This window comes from Astatotilapia calliptera, chromosome 7, assembly GCF_964374335.1.
Source record: "Astatotilapia calliptera chromosome 7, fAstCal68.1, whole genome shotgun sequence".
Classification (NCBI taxonomy): domain Eukaryota; kingdom Metazoa; phylum Chordata; class Actinopteri; order Cichliformes; family Cichlidae; genus Astatotilapia; species Astatotilapia calliptera.
In genome coordinates this window covers 61,866,057-61,890,084 of record NC_137428.1, presented here as the reverse complement: position 1 = coordinate 61,890,084, position 24,028 = coordinate 61,866,057, and the positions used below count along the sequence as shown (strand labels likewise).

Below are 24,028 nucleotides of genomic sequence, written 5' to 3'. Positions count from 1 at the left end.
CCACCGCCTGTAGCGGTGTGTGTGGAAGTTTTATAAAACGTGGCCAGTACATGTGAACTGTAGGATGGTGATGAATGTGAATGACATGAGACTTGGCTCTGTTTCATACACTGTAAAAACCTGAATGATCTTTACTGCTGCTCACTCTGGTTTCCATGGAAAAGGCTCAGAAATGCTTGGCTCCAGAGGATGTTTCTGTGGCCTGGGAGTGATATGAGAGTAGGTGTTTCCCTTTGTGTGTCGGGGTCAGGGGTCCTCTGAGTGCGATCTTAGTGGAATTGTTGAACTCAGCCATCCTTGGACTGCTGTCACCAACCCTGAGGAGTACATGTGTAATCTAATCTCACCCTTAATATACACATTTAGTGCCAGGAGAGGATGTAAAGCACAAAAAGATTTGTGTAATGAACAGAGCTGCTGTTCTTTTCCTGAACTTCGTCAGGTGGGAAAGTTGATTGAACTCCTGGCTGGGAAGGCGGGGGTCCTGGATGGGCGCTTCCACTATGGCACAGCCTTCGGAGGCAGCAAGGTGAAGGATGTGTGTGAGGATCTCATCCGTTATGGATACAACTACCAGGGCAAAGACTACGTCACTTCAGGCATCACTGGGTAATTAATAGAGGATGTTTTAGGTTAATAGCCACACACAACACAATGCTGCTACACAAGTGTTTGCATTGCTACTCATGACTGTTTACAAGTCTTATTTCTCTTAATGCTGTGAAAAATTTCTCAGAGTGATGTTAACATTTTCTCACCACAATATTAGTTCTTAAACAGTAGCTTGAATGTTTTCATTATGCAGAAATTGCATATTGTCATAGTGGCCTCGTTAGTGCCTGTCCATCCGGCACCAGCTGTATACAAACAGTACATTTAATTTCTGTGTAAAATCTGCCGTCTGAAGGCAAGGATCACGTGTACAAATCTTTCATCGGTAATATTTCTTTTATTCAAATTTATGAACCAGCAGTCCAAAAAGAAGGCAGATTTTTGTTGGAATCATCTCATGCTCTGCTTATCCACTATTTTATTACAAAAAATGATAGATTTTATATGCTTATGTAATGTATGTGTTAGCCTGATGTGCACACAATTCCTGACCCCTGCTTTTCCCTCAGAGAACCTCTGGAGGCTTATATCTACTTTGGACCTGTGTATTACCAGAAACTGAAGCACATGGTTCTTGACAAGATGCACGCCAGAGCCCGAGGCCCCAGAGCCGTTCTCACCAGGTAGTTTCTCATCTGTGGTGACGTTGAGATTCGATTAGTGCCTATAAGTGTTGAATTAAATTCTCCGTATCCAACTGTCCTGATACCAGGCAGCCCACGGAGGGTCGCTCCAGAGATGGAGGTCTGCGTTTGGGTGAGATGGAACGTGACTGTCTGATCGGCTACGGAGCGAGCATGTTGCTCCTGGAGCGCCTCATGATTTCCAGCGACGCTTTCGAGGTGGACGTGTGTGGGCAGTGCGGGCTGTTGGGATACTCTGGGTGGTAAGCTGTTTCTGCTGGTGAAACATGTTAGGGGGCATCACAAGATCTGGTGCACATTGATACGAACTGAAAGAAGGGGAAATATTTAAGTTTACACAGTGACTAAAAAAGCTTGGTAGCTGTGTAATCCGGGTGGTCCATAAACGTCTGTTCTGTTTCCGTGTTTCAGGTGTCATTACTGTAAGTCGTCCTGCCACGTCTCCTCCCTGCGTATCCCCTACGCCTGCAAACTCCTCTTCCAGGAGCTGCAGTCCATGAATATCATCCCTCGACTCAAGCTGTCGCGCTACAACGAGTGAGCAGGACAGAGAAGGGACGTGTGAGTCACAGGTTTAGAGCAAGAGTTATAAGTTGATTTGTGAATGTTTGATCGAGCGACAAACAAGCAGAAAGAAGCTGAAACAGGACTATTTTTGTTGTTGTTTAAAATCTGAAAACTTTTTTCCTGTTTCTTTTTTTTAATGTTTCTTTTTTCTCTGTTTGTGTACATAATAAATAAGTTGATGTTTTTTCTTTAACTTCTTTCATTACAAATATCAAAAGGTTGCCCTTTGAGGGCAAAATCTCCAGGATGTCACCAACTTTAAATTGTTTGTCTTGAAACATGTTTTGACCGCAAGATCTTTTGAACATCCTGACCTGGGTCATATTTCCCCACTTTTTTTTTTTTCTGTCTGCTTTTCTCCTGTCTAATAAATGTTAAGTAGGATTTTGAAGCTGGAAACTTTGAGATCGGCTGTAGCAGTGCAGTGTGAAGAAAACATACCCTAGAGTCAAAGAGGTCCCATAATAACTTCTTTTCAGTAGATTCACTCTTCACTGCTGATTTAATCACTTAAATTCAAAAAGATAAAAGCAGGTGCGTGCAGCTACATGCCAGATATCCAACCCAAGGACGCTATAAAGCTAAATGGTAGAATTAAGTGAGTGAATCTAATCAGTATCGTCACCTTAAATATAAACTGATCTTTGTTACCCACGAACAGTGTCCTGTATGGCTGTAAACTTTGTCACTTACTGCAAATTAACCAGTGTAACCTGCCCCAGCGTTTTCATGCAACCTTTGAATAACATGAAATTAGCACACGCATTTGTTTTTCAAGGTCTTTCTCAAAGATATCATTCAAAAGCACATCATGTATAGATCCACTATCAGATAAATATACGAAATAATAGGACAGTACATTTGAGATTTAGTTTTCTAGTGTATAAAATATCAGCAGTCGTCCCCTTTGTGCTAACTTCTTTCTCGAGTCTTTCTCTACATTTCTTGACACCAGTTTAGTTCAGAAACAGTTTCTGTGTTTTCTGATATTTGCTGAGCCGTTTGAAAAGTATTTGACCCAATACGTTAAAAAGCATTACTTCTCTAATGCTGAATTACTGTGACTGCAACTTTACACCTGCACCGTGAACACATGATGTGTGTGTGTAAGGGGGCCATGGGATGTCATTGTTTTTTATTACCTGAATTAACAAATTCTGTTGTGTTATGCTTTAACCTGCCTTAACTTTAAAATTAATTAACTAGGAATCAACTAAAACTAGATGTGAAAACATTTTAGTTACCTAAAATAAAAAACTTAGTTATTTGTTTTTCAAAACTTTAATGAAACAATGTTGTGAAATTAGGAGATTAACTGAAAAAAAACCCCAAAACAACAAATTTAGATGACAATTTTGTATATGTTAGATTTATTCTCACAGCTTGTCTGATGAGGCTTTGATGGATGTATTTATTGAGGCTTCAGATGTCTACAACACTGTGAGACTTTTTTTCCGTAAATCTTACCTCTGGTATATGTCATAAATACGATACTTAGGACAAAAACTACCCTGAAAATAATTTTTAATAACTGCTTATTTTTAGTTGTAAACAATAAAATCTGAACTGAAATGAGCAAACCCGCTCAGGAAACGAAATCAAACTAAACTGGATTAAAATGAAAAACACAATTAAAAACTCCTTAGAAAATTCAAAGTAATAATAATAATGTTATTATAAAGTTGCTCTGTGGGAATCGTACTGAGTCTGAGAATTACCTGCCCAGGTGGCGGCCATGCAAACTCAAAACACATTAAAAATGCAACAACAAAAAATACAACGTCAGTAACATGTTATACTATACACAAACACCCTTACCTAGTGTTGCTTTAAAGATAAAGAAAGGGCTGTTTTCTGCAAGTGGTGACCACCATCCTGTCAAATCATAAAGAATCTGTAATAAAACAGAGAGATGCCTGAAATAAAAGTGAATGCACTGCATCACTGTAAATAATGTTTTCGTTATGAATTTAACCCAAGAAGTAATGAAAACAAAATAGTGTGCATTTAACACTTTGTGCATTTATACTGAGGTGTGTTGTCAAGTCTTTTTTTTATTTGGGAAGGAGTTAAAGTACAATTTTAAGACATGTATTAACCTTTTAGAATTTACAGGTGTGAATAGTGATTACTCACAAAGCATCAGCTGATGCTTGTGTTAGTTAAACGTATAAATGAGAATCAGAGCACAGTTTTATAGTTATCAATGCAGAAATCCTGATGATTTAAAGCCTTTTCGTAGAAAGAGCAAATAGTTTGTGCTCTGATATCAGTGCATCTTTATGCAGCTGATACACGCACAGAAAATGAGCATTCAAATGTTCTAGAATTCATCTCATGGAACAATAAGTATCTTTTTATTATTATATATAATCAGCAGTGTACAGTTAATTTTTTTTACATTTTTAACTGATTTTTGGAAGATTAATTTTGTTTGATCACAATCAAAAACACGAGTGACTGAAGTCTCTCGGTAGAGAGAGCAGGATGTCTCCTGTTTGAATTCAATACGAGTGGACAGCTGGATGCTCGATGCAGCAGCTTTGTTGACGTTACCAGGGAGAGAGCAGCTTTAAGTCATATGATTTCCTCTTTAAAGTGAAGCCCTAATGCCACCAACTTGTCGTATGTGGCGTAACCACATACCCCCTACTCCCACGTGCACACACAACTCTATTGGGGCCTTTTCACTAAACAAAGCAGAGCACATCCGTTTGTGCGGGCAGAGTGTGTGAGAATGGGATTGGTGGAAAAGGGCTCTTTTTTTTAGTGGCTGCACCTGTCCTATTTTACGAGGCACTAATAAGCAGATAACAGTCACTAGGCTGGGAAAAAATGAGTGAGAGCCATTGAAATTAGGCTGAAATTAATTAGGTCCTCCTCTGAAGTCCTGACTTTGTGGGCCAGCATCTAGAGCTTTGAGAGTTGAGTCAAAAATTAGATTTCCCTGACCTTTCACCCAATCCAGCAGCTCTTTCCTTCCTGTTTGAGCCCGATTTGATGCTCACCCCTGTCCTAACTAAGCGTGGCCCTGTGTCCGTCACCCTGTCCTGTGCGTCGCTGAGTGTCAGCAGTGGTGTCCACGCCTGCGCACTGCGAGTGAAAGTCCTTCTTTGCGCTCCATGGTGTGGTGAGTAATTCAGCCATAATCCGCCTTTCTCCTCTCCCCTCTTCTTTCCCCTCTCCTCTCCCCCTCTCCTGCGGTTCCATTCATATTCTAATCACAGCTTTCCCTTCTCCAGCTCTCAGGCACTCCATCAGAGCCCTCCCAGCCTCGGGTTTTGCACTTTTACTTCCCCCCCTTTGTGACCGTTCCCTCTTCTCAGAGGCATACCAAAAATAAGGTTGCAAAAAAAAAAAGAGGTGAGAACTCCACCAAAACATTCACACTGGTGCAGTTTCATCATGTATGGATGTGTGTTGCGCCGCAGCTCTGGAAAAGTTACCACAATAGTGCTTTGGGTGGTTTGAATGAGGAGTGACGAGCAGCACAAATGCAGGCAACAAGTGTGTGAGGGATGTGAAGTGGGAGTTAAAACCAGAAGGAAAGGCAAGAGTGGTGGTTGTGTAGAGATGTATGTTTATTCGGAGCTCGGGGGTGTAAAAAAACGTATTAAATGCCATAATGGAAGACGGGGAGGCCACAGTGTTAGGACTGCGTAGATCTAAGCCTCTTTTTTTTTTTCTTCTCTTTTTTTTTTCGTTGGGAGGGAGCTTTTCTTATTCAAAACAGCCCCACAAAAGACTTCCAGTGAGCCTTGCCACATCCCCATCTGACTTGGGGCCATTCATCAGCCTTCCAAGCCTATCAATGACATGTCCCCATCAGGGCTCCTATAAAATCAGCCCCTTTCCCATGAAACATCAGCAAACATTTTGACGGGTCTGGCTTTCCCCCCGCTGGATTTCTGGAGTCTCTACCCCCCCGCCCCACACCCTCACCCCCTTCCTTTCCACCCTCATTCCCACCTCCCCTCCTCTCCTCCGCCAACACCACCCCTCTCTTGGGCGAACCTCAGATCCTCAACATCTCCTGTGACGGGCAGCGGTCACGGAAACACAGAGCTAGACGAGGGGAGAGCCACTGAGGAGGGAGAAACGTGCGCTAAGCCATTTTCTTGGAGGAGTCAGTGTCGTTGATGGGAAGAGGATGCATTGCGGGCTGCTGGAGGAGCCTGACATGGATTCCACAGGTCAGTCCTGTTAAACTCTGCCTGCCTTGGATATGTTGAGGAAACCCAGCTTCTATTCACATTGTATGAGTTTTCTGCTGCGCTTATGCAAGTCTGGAACTTTCTCTGCAGGCATTCGGGTGAACTGTCCGGATGCTCATTAGCTTTTTAAATTTCTGAAATTACTTACGAGGGAGTGTTTTCGGTCACACTCGCTTACGGGAAGATGCAGGAGACACTTGATTAGAGAAAAGCAGGAAATGGACCTTCAGTCTCCACAATTGGTTTCTTGCTGTTATTTTTTAAAGTCAAACTAGAGAACTTGTAATTATGAGAGCAGCATTTAAAAACACAAGTGTACATCACAGTGCACCTGCTTTTTAAAAAGGTTATTTACTAGGTACAAAACTGCTAAAGCAAGACATTTTTTCAGCTTTGAAACAGGTTTTTACTAAGAATTTATCACCAAATTAATTTTCTTATGGTAAGAAACTGAGTTTCTTATGGTAAAACTGAGTCCTCTCTGCAACGTTAATGACAAATCTAATTATACACACTTTCAGGCAATTTGGTTTGTTTTTTTTATGTGAGTCCTTAATTGTCATTTAGCATAGTTTTCAGGATGATGCAGTTTAGTCCCAAATGTGTGCTCATAAATGAGTGAACATCCATTTTCACTTGTTGATCAAATTTAATCCAATTATTTAGATCCCCAACTTATCTGTTCTTGTGGCAAATGAAGCTTGAGATCCGAGCCTCTGTGGAGAATTAGCTCCACTTCAGAAGATTCTCTTTTTCATTTCCAGGGTTTTTTTTAAGCTAGAGAAAGAAGCCAGTGCAGACGGGAACTGATGAGACACGATGAGGACCTGGAAATGATGTAATTTCTGTGTGATGCTATTTACCATCTGTCAGTGCTACAGTGTTATAACACTGTTAAAGAGTAAGCTATAAATATTTACGTACCAAAAAATCTTTCTCCTCTGGAGTTTTTAGTTGTGTTTTTTTCTAGACAGGATTTTAAGAGCAGTCACTCTTTTTTTTTTTTTTTTTTTTTTCTCTAGACAGGACGTGCTGAAGATTGAAGTACTCTTCATCGAATCTTAACTTTTAAAAGTTTTTATTATCTTCCTCGATGCCGTGCTCAGACAGCACCAGCAGCTGGTGCTGTGAATGTTGTCACTTGCAAATGAAAAAAGGTTCAATAACTTTAATGTGGAAGGATTTCCATTTGTTGCAGAGCCTAAAAGTTTGGTTTAGTTTTGCATAAATATGTCGGTGACTTTTTCCTGATCACATCTTCGTTTTTATGCTTATAATTCAGATTCTCTGTTTACGACATGCAGTTTAGCTCTAAACTTCCTGGTAGAGAAAAAGCTGTAGCTTAAAATCCAAGCAATTTTTACACCGAATTAAAGTAAAAGAATTTTGTGAATGCCTCTCATAAAAATAGTTAAAGAATTCGATTTTTTTCCACTCTACTCGGCTGTTTCTATATGAAAGCCTTGGTGTTTTGCTGCTGCTCGCTCACAGAAAGCACACCAGTTGAGCTATTTCTAAGTAGAAATTAAAACAGGACAATGGCTTCTATTCCCCCAGACTGCTTCAGTAATGTGCACAGGCTCTTTTAAGCAAGTGTGTATGCTCGTAGTCTCCTGAGAACAATGCTGGATTCCTGCCGTCCTGGTGAAAACATGTCAAATAGAGCCAGGGCTGCGCTGCTGCCCATACAATCGATTGTTGTCAGCTCACCCTGTCACATTAGCGACATTTAAAGTGTCCTGTATAGCCAGTGATTTGCAGTGTTTATGCAAATACAGCTTTGGCTCTGTTCCACTGCAGGATGACATTAGTCACTTCACAAAAAGGGATTTTTAAATATGTGGGTTTTCTTTAGTTAAATTAAAAGTTAATTTAAAAAACAAAGAACAAAACTGAATGAAAATGTAAACTAAACATTTTTTTAAAACTTATTTGTCATTTTTTAATTTTTTAAAGTCATTTCTAAGAGCTGATCTTTGGTCTTTTTTATAGAGAGCTGGATTGAAAGATGCCTTAATGAGAGTGAGAGTAAGCGATACTCCAGCCACACGTCTCTGGGGAACATGTCCAATGATGAACGTAAGCAGGACCGACTGTACTTGCACTGAATCCTCTGTCTGCACGTAGCTTTTAAACCTCAGAAAATGTCATTTAGCCAGAGAAGAAATGATAAGTGTATGTTTGTGCCACACTTCTGTCATTTTGCTGTAATTACTTAATTAAGCCCTACGTGTGCTGTTTATTCCAGATGAAGAAAAAGAAAATAACAGAGCCTCGAAACCACATTCGACACCGGCTACGCTGGAATGGTAAGTTATTAAAAAAAAATTTCTTTTATCATTTAAAGAGAAAAGCTGCAACAAAACACAACAGCCTATTTAAAATATTAAATATATTCTCAAATTAATGTAAAACTGATGTAACCAGTCCTTTAAATCAACCACTCACAAAAGAGTCTGTTTTATTCTTTTTAAAAATTAAATAATGTGCACATCAGAGCACTTTTTTTCATTGTTTTAATCCTGTGTTGTCTTCATCCTGCAGATTCTGTTATTATTTTCAGTAAATTTGATTGATTTAGTTAATTTAAATTGTCTTAAATGTCACCCGTACACACAGATGATAAGTTTCTCTGCACATTTTAGGGAAATTTACTTTATATCTGCTAGGCAGCAACAAATAATTGCACCTGCAGCCTCAACATGCACCACAATTCATTCATATCATGTATATATACATGGAATACCAACTCCAATTGTGACAAGTCTGTTTAAAATTAGAGAATTAAAAGAGAATAATTTTATACATCAAATATCCTGTAATAATAATGAACTTTTTTTTTTTACTTTTCAAAGTGAGTCTCTTTTTATTTTGTGTCATAAGTAAATTGTTGATTTAAACAGAAGAAAATCAGTATAAAAATGTTATAATATATACTGTATGCTCTATTAGGAAATTATCAGCAAATAGTTCTTATGCAGCTAAGTAGGTAGGGTGTTGAATCAAGAGTAAATAATCTGTCCAGCATTAGTTACGCTTGTATATTTGTAATTAAAGAACAATTTTTTAACCTAAAATAATATATTGGGTCACGTGACTGATCACAGTTTGATTGTCAGAAGACCTAAATGTAGCTGTTTTACCGAAAAGCAGTAAAAATGGATCCAATTCAAAAAACAGTTTCTAAGTAAATGAACATTTATCTTAGTTCTTACTCAGCTTCACTGAAACAGACAATCAGCCAATGCAGAGGTCTACATGCAGTACCCAGACACATACAGTACGGTATGGCATATTACCCAGCATTAAAGTGCATTTAAGAGGTAATTATTTGGAGTAATAAATGAGGTCTCAGAAGCTTGGAAAACCATGGGAAACATTAATGTTTCAGGCTAATAATGAAACTTTTGTTCTGTAAATAATAATAAAAGTAATTGCAGCAGTTTCAGGATTTAACGTGTAGTTCAACCGTTTGAAAGGTCAAATTTACTTGTACTTAATCAGTCTGTTGCGTCTTAATGGTGTTTTTTTTATACAAAGTGGAAATAGTGCTTTCTTCTTCTGATTGTTGTTAATGAGTTACAGACATCACATTTAAGCGATTTGTTTGACGGCTGCACCAAAAACAGGATTTCTTAGGGACAGTTTTTACAAACGTGAAAAAAAAATCAGGCTGACATTGTTACCGACATTCATACCACATTCATACCGCTCTTTTTGCTTAATTCCTGCGTCCTCTGTAAACACATAGAAGATTAGCAATTAAGTGCTAATCTTATTGGTTAATTTAAAAATCTTTTCTAGATTAAAGAGAATAATACAGGGGCTGTGAAAAATTCCACTGCAATATAAAAGTGAACTAAAAAAAGGTGAACTACAAACAGAAAACAATAAAAACTACTAATTGTGATGCTGGTGTACCTCAAGGCTTAGTTTTAGGTCGTTTTGTATTTATCGTATTACCTTTTCTTAAGTTGTTAGATTTACACAAATAATATGAGGGATGAAATGTAAAAATGCACATGAGTTGTGATGTGCATTTCTTAAAAATGAGTGACTCATTCAGATATTTGAGTTCGGAAAAGCAACGCTGAAGTATTGAAGTCATTGCTTTGTTGAGCCACTGGGGGCAGAATACTTGAAACCATCTCTGAAATGCTAATTACGTCAGAAGTGTTCATGTCTCCTGTGTTGGCAAACAGTTAAGAGCACAAATGCTGCTTGTGTAAATAAGGGCAAATATTTCAATGTGAATCATTTAGAAATTATGACGTGCTCATTGTCGACGATCAAAGATTGATGAAATATGACGTCCAGTATTGGGAACACTGATAAACAGCTGTTCTGCTTTAATGTGAATTTGTCCACTGCAGCTGTTAGTGAGACGAGGTTGCAGGAAAAATGGATGTTGCAACTCCCGAGGGAGTAGCTGTTGTCTTTGTTGATGCGTTGTCATGTCTTGCATGACAACCCAATGCATGGCTGTTCCGTGAAACAGTTAGCTCTGCTGGGATGCAACAGACAGTTTGCTTTATAATAAACACTGCTACAGTGTTGTTACACTGGAAGTAAGATAATGATTACCATGATGTAGCTCTTTCATTTATATTGTGTCCTACTTCTTTCTTCTCATCTTTGAACTGAATTTGAGGCGGTACCCTAATGGCATATCTGCTTTAATCTGTCCTCTTAATAACATAAACTCTAACATCGTGCAGTTTAATATCAGATCACGGTAATTTTTAAACGCCCTGTTCGTCATAAAACCATACACGAGCTTCCAAATGTCCACCTGACATTTCCCCCTTTGTTATTCACAGGCTAGAAGAAAACTACGAGATAGCCGAAGGTGTGTGCATCCCCCGAAGTGCCCTCTATATGCATTACCTAGACTTCAGCGAAAAGCACGACACGCAGCCTGTGAACGCAGCCAGCTTTGGAAAGGTGAAATGCAAACTTGAGTAGTGATGAAGATCAGACAGTGTGGAGAGTCAACAGTCACATCTATTGTAGCTTGGGAGGAGTGTTTAATTTGTGAAATGCCTTTTCACAATTATTACTACTTTCTTTTAGTTTTTAGTGTTTTTAATATTCCGGTACGAAGTTAAAACTTATAGCTGATGTTGCAGATGCACCACAAATCGAAGCGGTCTTCTGCTCAGTCAGCCGCGAGCGTTACGCTGGGGCCGTTGCACGCCTGGGTCGGTTTTTGTGCGGCTGTGTTGAAGTTATATCAGATCAAAACTCAGTGTGAAGCAAAGCTCTCGCTGAACACATAATCTAGAGCCAAAGGAGATGTGCTTTGGTCTGTTCCCACAACCCCAAGAAGTTCCTCAGCCTTCCTACCCCCAGCCATCCCCTGTACCCTGGACTCCAGCCCCAACCCCCAACCCGGGCCTACCCCCGCCCCTCCACAGCTCCTGTCGGAAGATATTGAAAAAGAGAAGGGGCCTGGATTAATGTGTAATTAAAGGAAATTTGGAAGGGTGAGATGTTGCGGAATGTTAGATCAGTGGCTGGAGCAGTGTGGGGTGTCCTTTAGGAAGGCTTCATTGATTCAGGACAAAAAAACGAGAGAGGGCCCGGACTGCCTCCCTGTCTGCTCATTTATCAAGCGGGGCCTGACAGAAACTTCACAGCTTGGCCTCTTTTTTCATCCCACACAATGGAGAGCTACACTGTTTGCTAAAGTTTCTGCACCAGGAGCTGGACCGAGGAGCCAATCTCTTTGGACAAAAAAAAGAGAGAAAGAGAAAGAGAGAGGAAAGGTGGAAAGGAGGGAGTGGAAAAGGTAAAGAGGGAGAGAAGGAGTCAGGATGGGTGGGTGGAAAGATGCAGGGAGGCTGTAGATATGGGGGTAAGGGAGGGGGAGTAATACCCATGGATGTCATAAATACATAGACTCTGGAAGCTTTTCTTCTGCACGGCGCTCCCTGTGGATATGACTGCAAGACCAACTTTATTAAACACTCTCTCACCAAGAGCTAAAAATGAAGTGCAGCGTATTCTGTTGACTTCTGCGTGCTGTAAAGCCATATTGTACAATAATAACAAGTAAAATGCACACACCTGCGACATAAGGTGCTTCCTTATGTCGCCTCTTTACACCATCTTTTCTTTTTCTTTTGGTTTTATCCAACGCAGACAAAAACACATAAATATTTTGAATCTATACTTGCTAACAGTATTTCTCTCACAATAAACAGATCATAAGGCAGCAGTTTCCAGCACTGACTACCAGACGACTGGGAACAAGAGGGCAGTCAAAGTAAGATGTTTCAGGGTTTTTATGTTAGAGAAGCTGAGTCAGTTCCTCAGCTTAAAAACATTTAACCCTTGTATGGTGTTCGGGTCTGTGAGACCCGTGTTCAGTTTTTTTCAAAAGAAAAATTAAACAATTAATTATTTTTTCACGTGTAAATGTGTTGTGTCTTTCCACTCACTCCACTTGATTATAACTGATTTATTTATAACATTTTATATAAAAGAAAAACGAGAAGCACATTAATTCATAAATGTGATCTAACAAAGGTAAAGGGAAAAAATTAACCATGTTTGCTGTTCATATGTCTTGTAATTGGGATGAAGTAAACATCTGTTGAGTAATTTAACATAAAATTGTTTGATAGTGTTAATTTGGAAAGCCAAAACTCTAGCGGGTCCACCAGACCCATGAACACTGGCTGAGTAACAAAAATACGAACACCACACAAGGGTTAAAAACCACATGTTTAGACTGCATTTTGTGCTTTGCTGACATCAGTGCGCCCCAGGGTGGCTGCGGCTACAATGTAGCTGCCATCACCAGTGTGTGAATGGGTGGATGACTGGATATGTAAAGCGCTTTGGGGTCCTTAGGGACTAGTAAAGCGCTATATAAATACAGGCCATTTACCATTTATCTTATGTTCCTGTAGTTTTCCTTTTTAAAAAATATTTTTTTGTCATGTTCTTCCTGCACAACAACCTGTAATGATTTGTTCACATGCTTTTTTAAATTAGTGGATATATTTATTTGTAAATTGTCTTTGAAAAGCAATATGAAAGAACTTATTGCTTTTCTGATAACGTACTTTTGGAAATATTCACCTAAAAAATAAAAAAACAAAAGACATGTATTCAAAAAGCAAAATTAAAATTAATCAATAAAAAAAATTAAATCACACTTTGAGTATTATTATTATTATTATTTTGTAAATAACATTTATTTAAAAAAAGACATTAGAATTTTCAAACAATATTTTATTTTATTATATATCAGCCAAGTGATCCTCAAACGTCCTTGCCATTGATCTGTCCGTCGTCTCTGCTCCTCAGGTATCATTACTATGGAATAGCGGTGAAGGAGACCTCCCAGTATTATGATGTGATGTACTCCAAAAAGGGAGCGGCGTGGGTGAACGAGACGGGGAAGAAAGAGGCCACGAAGCAGACAGTGGCGTATTCACCGCGCTCCAAACTGGGGACGCTCCTGCCAGAGTTTCCAAATGTCAAAGACCTAAATTTGCCTGCCAGCCTGCCAGAAGAAAGGGTAAACAGGAGTTTTAAAAGTCCATCCTTCCAGCGCCCCCCTCAGCCCCCTCCTCCCTTCGCCGTTGCTTGCCATCTCACCAGCTCTGCGCCCCCTCTGGCTCTTTTATCTGCCCCGGGAGCTTCAGTGGGTTTGCGTTTAGAGAAGGACCTTGAGGATTTATATGCTGGCTCCTCTCTAACTCTTAATCTTTTGGAGGAGATAATAAGATCTAGCTGTGGACAAAAGGACAGGCACTAGCTGTCCGGCTTTTAAAGGGGGGCCATGATTTTAAATGGTTTGTGTTTTGCTGATCTCTAAAGCTCGTTTTATATTACTCCGCTCAAGCCTAGGCCTGTAACATCTATTTATTGGCTCCCATGCTTTGTTCAAGATTTATCTTCTTGTTTTTGCAGCATTTTTTTTTCCCAAAGAGAAAAAAAAGCTATTAAGTTTGTTATGCAATTAGATTAATACCCTGCTGTTGCCCACAGGTGTCAACCTTCATCATGATGTACAGAACACACTGTCAGAGGATACTGGACACCGTTATTCGGGCCAACTTTGATGAGGCGAGTCCTTTTCTGTTTAAAATGACCACTTTAAAGTCTGTTTGAGCACATTCGGTGTTTGCCGCTTGTATGTTTGTAATATCACGTCGTGTGCAACGGCCACAGGTCCAGAGCTTCCTGCTGCACTTCTGGCAGGGCATGCCGCCCCACATGCTTCCTGTCCTCGGCTCCCCCACGGTGGTGAACATCGTCGGTGTCTGTGACTCCATCCTCTACAAGGCCATCTCAGGGGTGCTGATGCCCACCGTCCTGCAAGCACTGCCTGATAGGTGAGAGTGTCCCTCTACTGCAGCTCAGAGTTCACAGTAATATCCTGATTTAACCTCTCTTTTTGTGGTTTTAATATCTTGTGCACAGCTTATGCAGCTACACTTTTACAGTGTGTGTCTTGTAGGGTCACGTCATTCCATCTCCGATGATTTGCAGGCACATCTTCAGTTTTAAAGTTATCAGCTGTTTGGAAACACAATTAATTTATTTACCGTGATGTGTAAAGGCGGGGTGGCTCGTTTTCTAAAGCTTCAAAGTTTCAAGTAAAGTCTCATCTGGAAGACAAAACAAGAAAGACGTGCTGAAAAAATTAAATTTGAGTCTTTTGTGAAAAAACAAATTGAACAGTCTTACTGAGGATCAGTGCTCAATCCTGAGCTCCGAAATGGTTTTGAACTCATGGTCTGCTCTTTATGTTTCGTTTTTATGGCTCTAACAGTTAATTAGTTCTTTAGTTGTGACCCTTATTAAATAAAATCACGTGTTTTGTCTCAGGTACTAAATGTGCTTCATTTTCTCCTCATCTGCACAGTTTAACTCAGGTCATTCGAAAATTTGCCAAACAGCTCGATGAGTGGCTTAAAATAGCACTTCATGACCTTCCAGAAAACCTGAGGAATATCAAATTTGAACGTAAGCATAAAATATGCCAAAGTGATTGTTTGCTTCTTAAGCACGTGTGGATTTTATAGGGTAACTTCTCAGGGATTTATTGTATTTTCTTCTCCTTTTGTATTTCAGTATCGAGGAGATTTTCGCAGATCCTAAAGCGGCAAACATCACTAAACCATCTATGTCAGGTGCCTATCGTGGTCTGAATGTTTTTAATAAAATCCATATGAAAGAACAAAGCTGATAAGGGATGTGGGTATGCTTAGATTTGTCATATTGTTGACTTATCTGTCCCAAGGCATCGCGGACTGTGATAAACAGCGCCGACATCACCTTTCAAATGCTAGAGGACTGGAGGAACGTGGACTTGAACAGCATCACCAAGCAGACACTTTACACCATGGAGGACTCGCAGGAGGAGCACAGGCAGCTTATTATCCACTGTAAGTCGCCCTGACTCACCCGGACGGGCACTTTACTATGACGTGAACGACTCGCCGAGGGACGGTCATTCCCACGGCCGGCAGAGTCAGAGCGTTAATGACGGAGAGCAAAAGGTTAAACAAGTTCAATCTGCTCTCAAACACCCTGCGGAGCATTTCCAATTCCCTGCACCCTCGCGCCTCTGCATTGGCCCGGAAGGGGTCAGAGGTCACACATACGTAGAAGCTGCTGTGTGAAGGTGAAGGTGCTGTTTGTGTTCTATGTAACGCTCCCTTCTCTCACAGTGTATCAGGAGTTTGATCGTCTGCTGGAGGAGCAGTCGCCGATCGAGGCTTACATCGAGTGGCTGGACTCGATGGTGGATCGCTGCGTCGTCAAGGTCAGACAGCTAACAGGCATTATCCCCTGTTTTTGTGTGGTTGTTTAGACACTTCAGTGTAAGCTGCACAGGTGAAAAGTGCATATTTTTTTATAATCCTCCCCTCACTGAGACACCTGTGGCTGAAAGCCCTCTTCCCTCTCTTCCCTGCAACTCTCTCTTAAACCGAGTCACTTAGGTTGCGATCCTCCCAGTTAATGATGTCTTCAAGCTTCCCATTTGCGTCCATTATGTGCCAGATATTGCCTTGTAAAATTTCCGTCTCCCCGGCAACGTCTTGGACTGCTCAGACAATAGTTCAATGGGAAGGCGTGTCCCCGGGGGCAAATTAAATAGTTGACTTGTTGACATGTTTTTCGTTCCTGAGGGTTAAGCCCCAATACGGACCCGGAGGTTAATTCTACCCCGGCGTCCCCACCCTTCCCCCCTCTTTTCTCATGGAAATGTTCTCTCTAGGTGGCGGGGAAGAGGCCCGGGAGCCTGAAGAAGGTGGCCCAGCAGTTCCTGCTTATGTGGTCGTGTTTTGGTACCAGAGTCATCCGGGATATGACCCTGCACAGCGCGCCCAGCTTCGGTGAGCTCCTCCTGCTTTTCATGCAACAGAAAACACACAGCGTTGACAGTCGTTTTATTTACTGTGTCATCCATGTAAACTGCTGAAAATAGCTCCGCTAATAATATCTTTAGTGAAATTTGAGGGTTTTTTAAGTATAAGTTTAGAGTTTCCCTCACTTGCTCATGATTTTCACATTTAAAAGCTAATATGAGCCAAATCAAACTGATATAAAGAGATGAAATGTCTCTTAATTGGGGCTAAATGCTCATTTAATGATTCCTCTGCTTGCTTAGCTTCGACTTTGAGACGAGGAGAGAGTAGGCACGAGTGAAATGGCTGCTGCTTTAACAGCTTACTGTTTGTGGTAAGCGGCAAGCAGTAAAAATTAAAGAAAAGAAAATGGCTTTTCTCTCCCCTCCTCTGTCCCTGTCTGTGAATATCAAAGACACAGCTGGTTGCAGTGTTTTGATAAAGCAGGTCTCTGTGCACAAACAGCTAATTAACAAAGGTCGCCCCTCCCCTCTCCCCGATGCGTTTGCCTGTCTTTTCCCATTTTATGACCGGTCAGTGTTACACCCGGCTCCCCTCAATGGCCACAAGTGTTTATTATGCACACGGCGGCGGCAGAAGCGGCCGGCACAATGACACAATTGTGACACTCCCTCACATGCTCATCTTTCGTGCGACCCCCGGGGTCAGCTGACATATTTCTGGCACTGACTCGGTACACGGAAACAAGCGCGCTCGCTCCTTTTTAATAATAGCGGCCCTCCTGTCATGCCTGCAGGATGTGATGTCATCATCTCAATGGTTGTAATCAGTTACATGCTGGACAGATGTTTGTTTGGTTTCAGCGACTCACTGGAACTGTGCCACTCTAACTCCAGATAAATGCTTCTACTGTCTGATTGTGCTTTCTTGTATACGTCTGCAGGCTCCTTCCACCTGATCCATCTCATGTTTGACGACTATGTGCTTTACCTGCTGGAGTCCCTGCACTGCCAGGAGAGAGCCAACGACCTCATGAGGGCCATGAAAGGCGAGGGCAGCACAGGTGAGCGCTCCAGCTGTAGGTGCAGGTGGTAACCAGCAGCACAGCTGTTTGGTAAGGTGACTACATCAGTGGACATTTCCAAAACCCTGAACTTAACTTTGACTGATTGGATGATCCATAACCCTTGATGGCAAAAATCTTCCTTCAGCTAAATGATAGAAAAGCTGAAGTTGGCTTACTTTCCTCCGATTCCAATCCCTACAAATACCCAAACAAAGGCACGTTTTTATATACAGATCTCTGACTTTTAACAATCAGATCAGTGGTGTTTTTAGTTTATGCCACACCTACATCACCTCTCAGTGATGCACCTCTGCAACTTCCTCTGTAAAGGATCGTCCAATTTCACTTTTCCTCGATTGCAGATGCTTCAAAACACAGTTGGTGCACATAAAAGACAGCACGTCGCTCCTGTTTTAGCTCAGTTGAGTTGATTTTAAATGGTTTTCATTTGGTTTTAAAGCCCTCCAGGTCGGGCCTTTGCTGTTCTTGTCCCCAGGCTCTGCAGTAGTCTGCCATCCCACATAAATCCTCTCCAACCAACGTTTTCATGATTTTTTTTATTGTTGTTTCTAATATCAGGTTTAAGTTACAGGTGTTTAATTTTACACTATTTGATTTATTTCTCATATTTTGGTCATTAGTGTCATTTTTTTGCCTGGAAAACACTCTGGTTCTTTTAAATGTTCTACATAAATACAATTAACTTGAATTTAAAAAATCTGTTGAATATCTGTTAAATGAAAAAAGAACTGTTTTATTTATTTATTATTCTTAACTTCCAGCATAATTGATTTGTTTTATGTGAGAGCCACTTTTGGGTCATTTATTATGTATTATACTTTTTTTTAAACAAATGAGAATAAATTAATTTAACACTTGTTAGTCAACACTCAACATTATTATCAAGTAATATAAGGAAGCTTGTTTTCACAACTGGAAAAAAAGAAATTGTTATCATCCATAAGTAAAAATTTCCATCTGTTATCTCAAAAATTTTGACTTATTCTCAAGTTTGACTCTAGAAGTTGAACTTGAAATTTTGACATAGCTTTGCCTGGAAACCTTAGACATACGTTTGCGCGTACCCAGGGAGATTTGCACCCTAAATGTTGTGGTGACTGTCCAGAAAAGCCTCCGAAACACCAGCAGAGGTAGTTTATTCTTACCTGTCCAGGAATTCACTGTTGTAAGGTGTTCCTGTTCATTTCTCTCAATTTTAAATGTTTTTTTAATCTTATATATTATAGAATAAAATGTATACACTTGTTTGCAGTGACCTTGTATTGATGAATCTTTTAGAATGAGCCTGTTTTCTGCCACACAAAAAGACTTTGTTGTCTAACTGAAGATTTGTTCTGGCTCTTTAACATAGCATCCCTCTTTGCATTAAACTGTCTAACCGCCTGTTTCCTCCCGACACCTTCAGCAGAGAGAGAGGAGGAATTTACGCTGACAGAAACCGCCCCTGCCTCGCCGTCTCCGGGATCCTACTCTCCCGCTCGGTCAGTCCACTCTGTGGGCGTCTCCTCGGCCAGCTCCCCCACAGCAGCCGTGTCCCCGGAGTACACCGGAGTACCTGCCACGACAGGTGAGACAGGACTCGCGTACAAAAAGCCCAGAATAAGCAGAGTTTAACGTAGTTCCTCTGCGCCAAAGCGTCTGTCTCTGTGTCTATATATGTGTCTACCAGGCGCTGTTCAGTCATATACCTGGTCCCTTACATACACAGTGACAACAGCAGGCGGAGCCGCTCCAGAGGCCGGGCAGCAGCTGTCCTGTATGAGGAGCAGCGCTCCCGTACCCCCTCCATCTTCTGCCCACAGGATGCCAGTCTACAGGGAGGAGCATGGGTGATTACAAAACTATTGATCATTGCAGTATTAAAATACATTCTCAATTTATTTTTTGGATTCATTATATTTACTAAATTTCGACTGTTTAACTCCATTTTAGGTACACTGGTAGCTACAACTATGGCAGTTACGCCAACCAGCATCCTCACTCCATCCAGAGCCAGTACCCGAGTTTGGCCCACGAGCCGACGATCCCAGCCCCGCTGCACTACTCCGCCTACCACCGTACATCTGCACAGGTCAGGCTCTGATGCTCAGGAATGGGGTGTGGTAGCAGATCAGATGAATTCAGGTTTTATATTAATCTAAGGACCTGTTAATGCTAAATAATAAAAGTATTAGGTTTTAATAATGAAAGAAAATAAATGAAACACTTGGGAAGACATTTGTTAGATTCCAAAGATTAAAAAAAACCCTCTGACTGTTTGGATGATCTGAAATCCTGGATTGCATCTATGCAGTGATAGGACACTTTTAGACTTTCACAGCGTGGAGGTAAAACTATGATTTAAACTGTATAAAGTAACTCAAGTAAGTAGCTAAGTAAGTCATAAGTATCAGTATGAAAATACTGGGGTTTAATACCTCGTGTGATGCCTAACTGCTACTTAAACTTTATGCATTATATGAGGCTGATACTACGTGTTAAAAAATATGTAGCATCTGATAAACTAAATGTGAGGATGAACTGACTGAGTTGTCCTTTTAGGGGAATAAATAGATTTAAATATGATGCTATTTAAAAAAAAAAAAAGAAAAAGAAAAGAAAGGTTATTAGAATGAGATTGAGCCGCTGATGTTACCGAGTGAGTTTTACTCGTTTGGTGGCAATTTCCTGTCAAGGGTCCTCCAGCCTCTGCTGCCTTTATAGAGGGAGGAGATCAGCTGGGCCTCAGCGCTCGCAGTGTTTCTAAAAGTCCCTGAATCACCCTCTCCACACAGCGGAAGCAGACAGTGAAAGGTGGCTCGGCCGGGGCCAAGAGGGGGCCTTGCTCTGTTACTTCTTTTTCCAGCTCTCAATAGTCTCTTCATCTGTCTGAGCCAGTGGCCACGGAGCAGGGCAAGGGGGCGTTTATTAAAATATTGTTATTCAATGGTCTCTTTTCTGCTTGTGAACAAGAGGCAGCTGAGCCGCCTGTTCTGCACTGACTGTCTTTTTCCATGCCGTGATCCCTCATAATGGCTTCGACTGTCGTGTTTATATTTAGTTAAAAAAAGGGGAAAGGGTCTACTTCCACATTTTTTTTTTTTTTTTAGCCCCGTCTGAGCTTAAATAGGGCACAATGCCTGCACTTTGTCACTGCGAGAGGTTGGACATGGAGCTGAAACGGTCTGAAAACTTTGCCGGATCCCCATCTGTCCAAAATATTTTTGTCAACAGGCAGATTTGGTCTGTTTGAGGTCAGTCACCACAGGCAACAGATCACACACATGCACGCACACACAAGGAGGGAGAGAGAAAAAGCACTTTTTTGGGTGAAACCCTCATTTTCTTAAGTGGCTTAATTTTCTATTTTGACCACTGTGCCACAACTTGTGAAGCAATTTCCCATGACAGGAAATTACCAGCAGCAGGGTCAGTTCAAACCCAATATTTTATGCTTAATACAGCATCAAATGAGATATCGGCCGGGTCGTGGTCACCTTTCAGGACCACGAGACCTGTGGAAAAGGGAATTTTAAGGTTCGTATCACTCTGGCAGCGCAAAGAGGGCAGCATTTAAATGACTTGCTGTCAGGAAGAGAGTTAGATCAGGTATCCTAACATAAAGGATGGAAAAAGATAAAATCCACGCAACAGCTCCTCTAATGCTCGCCATCACTTGGGGTTGACTGATATAGTTTACCAGTTAGAAGATTGGTGGTCTTCTTCGGGCCTTGGACAAGATACCAAACCCTGAGTTGCCCCTGATGGTTCCAGCGAAGAGTGACTAACTAGAAAAAAGCACTTTGAATAGCAGTCAAAGCCGAACAGCACCATAGAAGTACTGCTCCATCTTCTACTTAACTTATCCCCCTCCTTTTCCTCTCCACAGTACCAGCTCAACAGCCAGATGTCCCGAATGGAGCCGTGCCTGATGGGCAGCACTCCTCGGTTGCACCCCACGCCTGTTGCCCCCCGGTGGCCAGATGTGTCACCAGGTAACAGCTGTTACACCAGCCCGCCTATGCATTCGTCCCGCTATGCCACCTCTGGGGATATGTACTCACCTCTGGGCCCACGCAGGAACTCAGAGTACGAACACTCGCAACATTTCCCCGGCTTTGCCTACATCAACGGGGAGGCCACCACCGGCTGGGCCAAATAGCCTTAAATCTGAGAGCTGTGAACACTTTCCAATCAAGCGCATGAAAAAAAAAAAGGGAACGGAGAGTAAAATGCGCCAGCGTAAGGTAAAACGAATCACGGCGTGGATGTTCTGACAATTTTAAAACACGCATTACATCAATCACATCCAATGATTGGCTGCAACTTGTGGGGAGGTTTATTAAAGTTTCTTCAGCAGTCGACAGAAGAAAAACAAAATAAGATTGCAGCAAAATCATTATGAGAGTGCAATGCTGCTGCCAAGCTGTGCCTTCGATTTAAGGAATGTACACCTCTGCCAGAGTTTCCCTCAACCACGAGGTCGGGCGCACACACGGTCCCACCAACCCGCCCGCCCCTCCGTCAGTGATGTCCAGCGACTGACGGCTCTGCGTGCTCTAAGCTGTACAATCTCAGTCTCCTCTTGTTGCTCAGCAGTATCCTGTCGTGAGCCCTCTGCAGCAGATGCTTGCACTGCAGCTCGATGATGATGATGGACTGCACTGCCTTAACGTTCTCCTGGGATACTTAACATCACAGGTGACCGATACAAACTCAAGAAAGACCTTGATGGGTGTGTTAAGGTTTCTTCATCTTGGATACTTTTTTAAAAAAAATGATGAACAATGTGACTTAGAAAGAAAAAAAAGTGTATTCTGTCGCAAGCCTTTTTGCTGTTTTTCTGTGACTATATATCTATACACACACACACACAAACACACACATATATATAAATATATATATATAGTATGTATTTTCTGTAACTTTGTAACATGGTGTATCCTTTATTTTCGATGTTACAATTGGTACTTTGTTCTCTGTTTTGTATCGCTAGTAAAGACGCATTAACCTAGGGTTGTGTGTTCTATATAATGCACTCAAAGCTACTGAGGACCTATTACCCTATGGGTATTTATAAAAAGGGAAAAATATCAAAGTGTACAGTAACATGAAGTCTAGTCACTTTTCTGTAAATAAAAGCACTGGAAACCATCCGTGGTGACTGTTAGACTATCACAGTTAAAACTGGTGTGTATGTGTGAAATATGTTGACACATAAATTTAAAACCATGAGACATTCTTGTCAAATGTCTTTTTTTTTTTTCTTTTTTTTTTTTTTTAAATCTCTTTTTTTCTGGAGGGAAGGGGGGTGGGGGGTGTCAATGCATTGTGGTACCTACTGAACGATCACAGCATCAGCGCTGGAGTAAAGTCTCGAGTTAGCCTCTTTCTAAACTGTTTTACATCGTATTCATTTAAATTAAATCATCTCCTGCCCAAATACATTAATCTTGTAACTGCTATTGTGTTGTTTTTGAAATTCCCTCATTCCTCTTTATCCATATGTCACATTTCTAATCCGTGTGCTGCTGCAGAAGTAGAAATGTTTCCTGAATTGGATTTTCCTTCTCGCTGTCCATGCACCGACACAGTGGGGGGCTGGGCGAGTAGCAGAAAGGCCACACTGCAGAATGGGTTACATTTCTAAGGACTGAATGTCCCTGCTGTGCTGGGGTCATTGCACTTCAGTCCCGTAACCTTTGACCTCTGACCCCTGTCCAGTTTGTATTTATTAGGGCGTAGATCCTCTGTGTTATATCTGATTCCCAACAAGAAACTTTGAATAAAGAAAACTTCTTTAAAGACACAAAAACAAAAACCACCATATATAAATATATATATATATATATATATATATATATATATATATATATATATATATATATATATATATATATATATATATATATATATATATATCATCGATTTAATCAGCTGACCTGAGTGTCAATATCAATATCCGCTGGAAATTTCAGACTGAGATCTGCGATCCTATCAGCTGTGAGAAATGTGCTGCCACAGGAGGTTTCATCTTTGATATCACCAAAGCACCACTTACACAGTTATTATAGCAACCACATCCCGTTTTGTTTGAAATACATGAAAATTAGTTCCTTGCATAAACCACATTAGACTTCTTATGCAGTCCAACAGTTTGTGTGAAACTCAATTGGGAATACTGTATTATAATTAGAAAAAAACAGCTAATGAGGAGAGAAAACATTGAGTCTATGGAGCCGATGCTGGAGACAAGGCATACTTTAAACTGAGGTGCACAGTCTCAAAGCAACACAGACTACACATAATAATAATGAAATATAATTTTAAAAAGTGAAACAAACACAGTTGCCAGGCACTTTACTGAGTACGCCTGTTCAACTGCTTGTTAAATGCCTGGTTGTTGGTGCCAGAAAGCGCTGGTAAGAGTATTTCAGAAACAGATTATCTGCTGGGAAAACCACACAACCATCTCTTAGGTGTGGAGAAAATGGTCCAAAAGTTTGAAAATAACGATCAGCAGTTCTCTGAGTGAAAATGTTTTGATTGCATCAGAGGTCAGACTGCTTCAAGTTACATGAAAGCAACAGT

At 41.0% G+C, this 24,028-nt stretch overlaps 2 protein-coding genes across 7 annotated transcripts in view; both read left to right on the top strand.

The window, feature by feature from the left end:
- The window catches only part of polr3b (polymerase (RNA) III (DNA directed) polypeptide B), a 28,903-nt gene extending 26,887 nt beyond the window's left edge, over nt 1-2,016 (top strand). Inside the window, exons 25-28 of the mRNA XM_026176282.2 lie at nt 443-609; nt 1,122-1,235; nt 1,325-1,498; nt 1,668-2,016. Of these exons, the coding sequence (XP_026032067.2) occupies nt 443-609; nt 1,122-1,235; nt 1,325-1,498; nt 1,668-1,797 (585 nt within the window). The 3' untranslated portion in view covers nt 1,798-2,016. The remainder of the gene's footprint in view (nt 1-442; nt 610-1,121; nt 1,236-1,324; nt 1,499-1,667) is intronic.
- Nucleotides 2,017-5,689: 3,673 nt separating this feature from the next.
- rfx4 (regulatory factor X, 4) lies at nt 5,690-22,674 on the top strand. Of its 6 annotated transcripts, none has more exons than XM_080304813.1 (18): nt 5,690-6,016; nt 8,030-8,116; nt 8,286-8,346; nt 10,858-10,981; nt 12,244-12,305; nt 13,355-13,568; nt 14,042-14,119; nt 14,225-14,388; nt 14,922-15,022; nt 15,131-15,189; nt 15,300-15,444; nt 15,730-15,824; nt 16,281-16,398; nt 17,315-17,434; nt 18,864-19,025; nt 19,167-19,287; nt 19,391-19,529; nt 21,327-22,674. In XM_080304813.1, the coding sequence occupies exons 1-18, from the start codon at nt 5,974-5,976 to the stop codon at nt 21,597-21,599; spliced, it is 2,166 nt and encodes a 721-aa protein (XP_080160939.1). In that variant the 5' UTR covers nt 5,690-5,973; the 3' UTR covers nt 21,600-22,674. The 6 variants fall into 6 exon arrangements, with proteins under 6 accessions (XP_080160939.1, XP_080160937.1, XP_080160936.1 ...); XM_080304811.1 differs by having other exon boundaries at nt 19,128-19,287; XM_080304810.1 differs by lacking the exon at nt 5,690-6,016 and adding an exon at nt 6,790-6,938 and having other exon boundaries at nt 18,867-19,025; nt 19,128-19,287.
- The last annotated feature ends 1,354 nt before the right edge of the window (nt 22,675-24,028 follow it).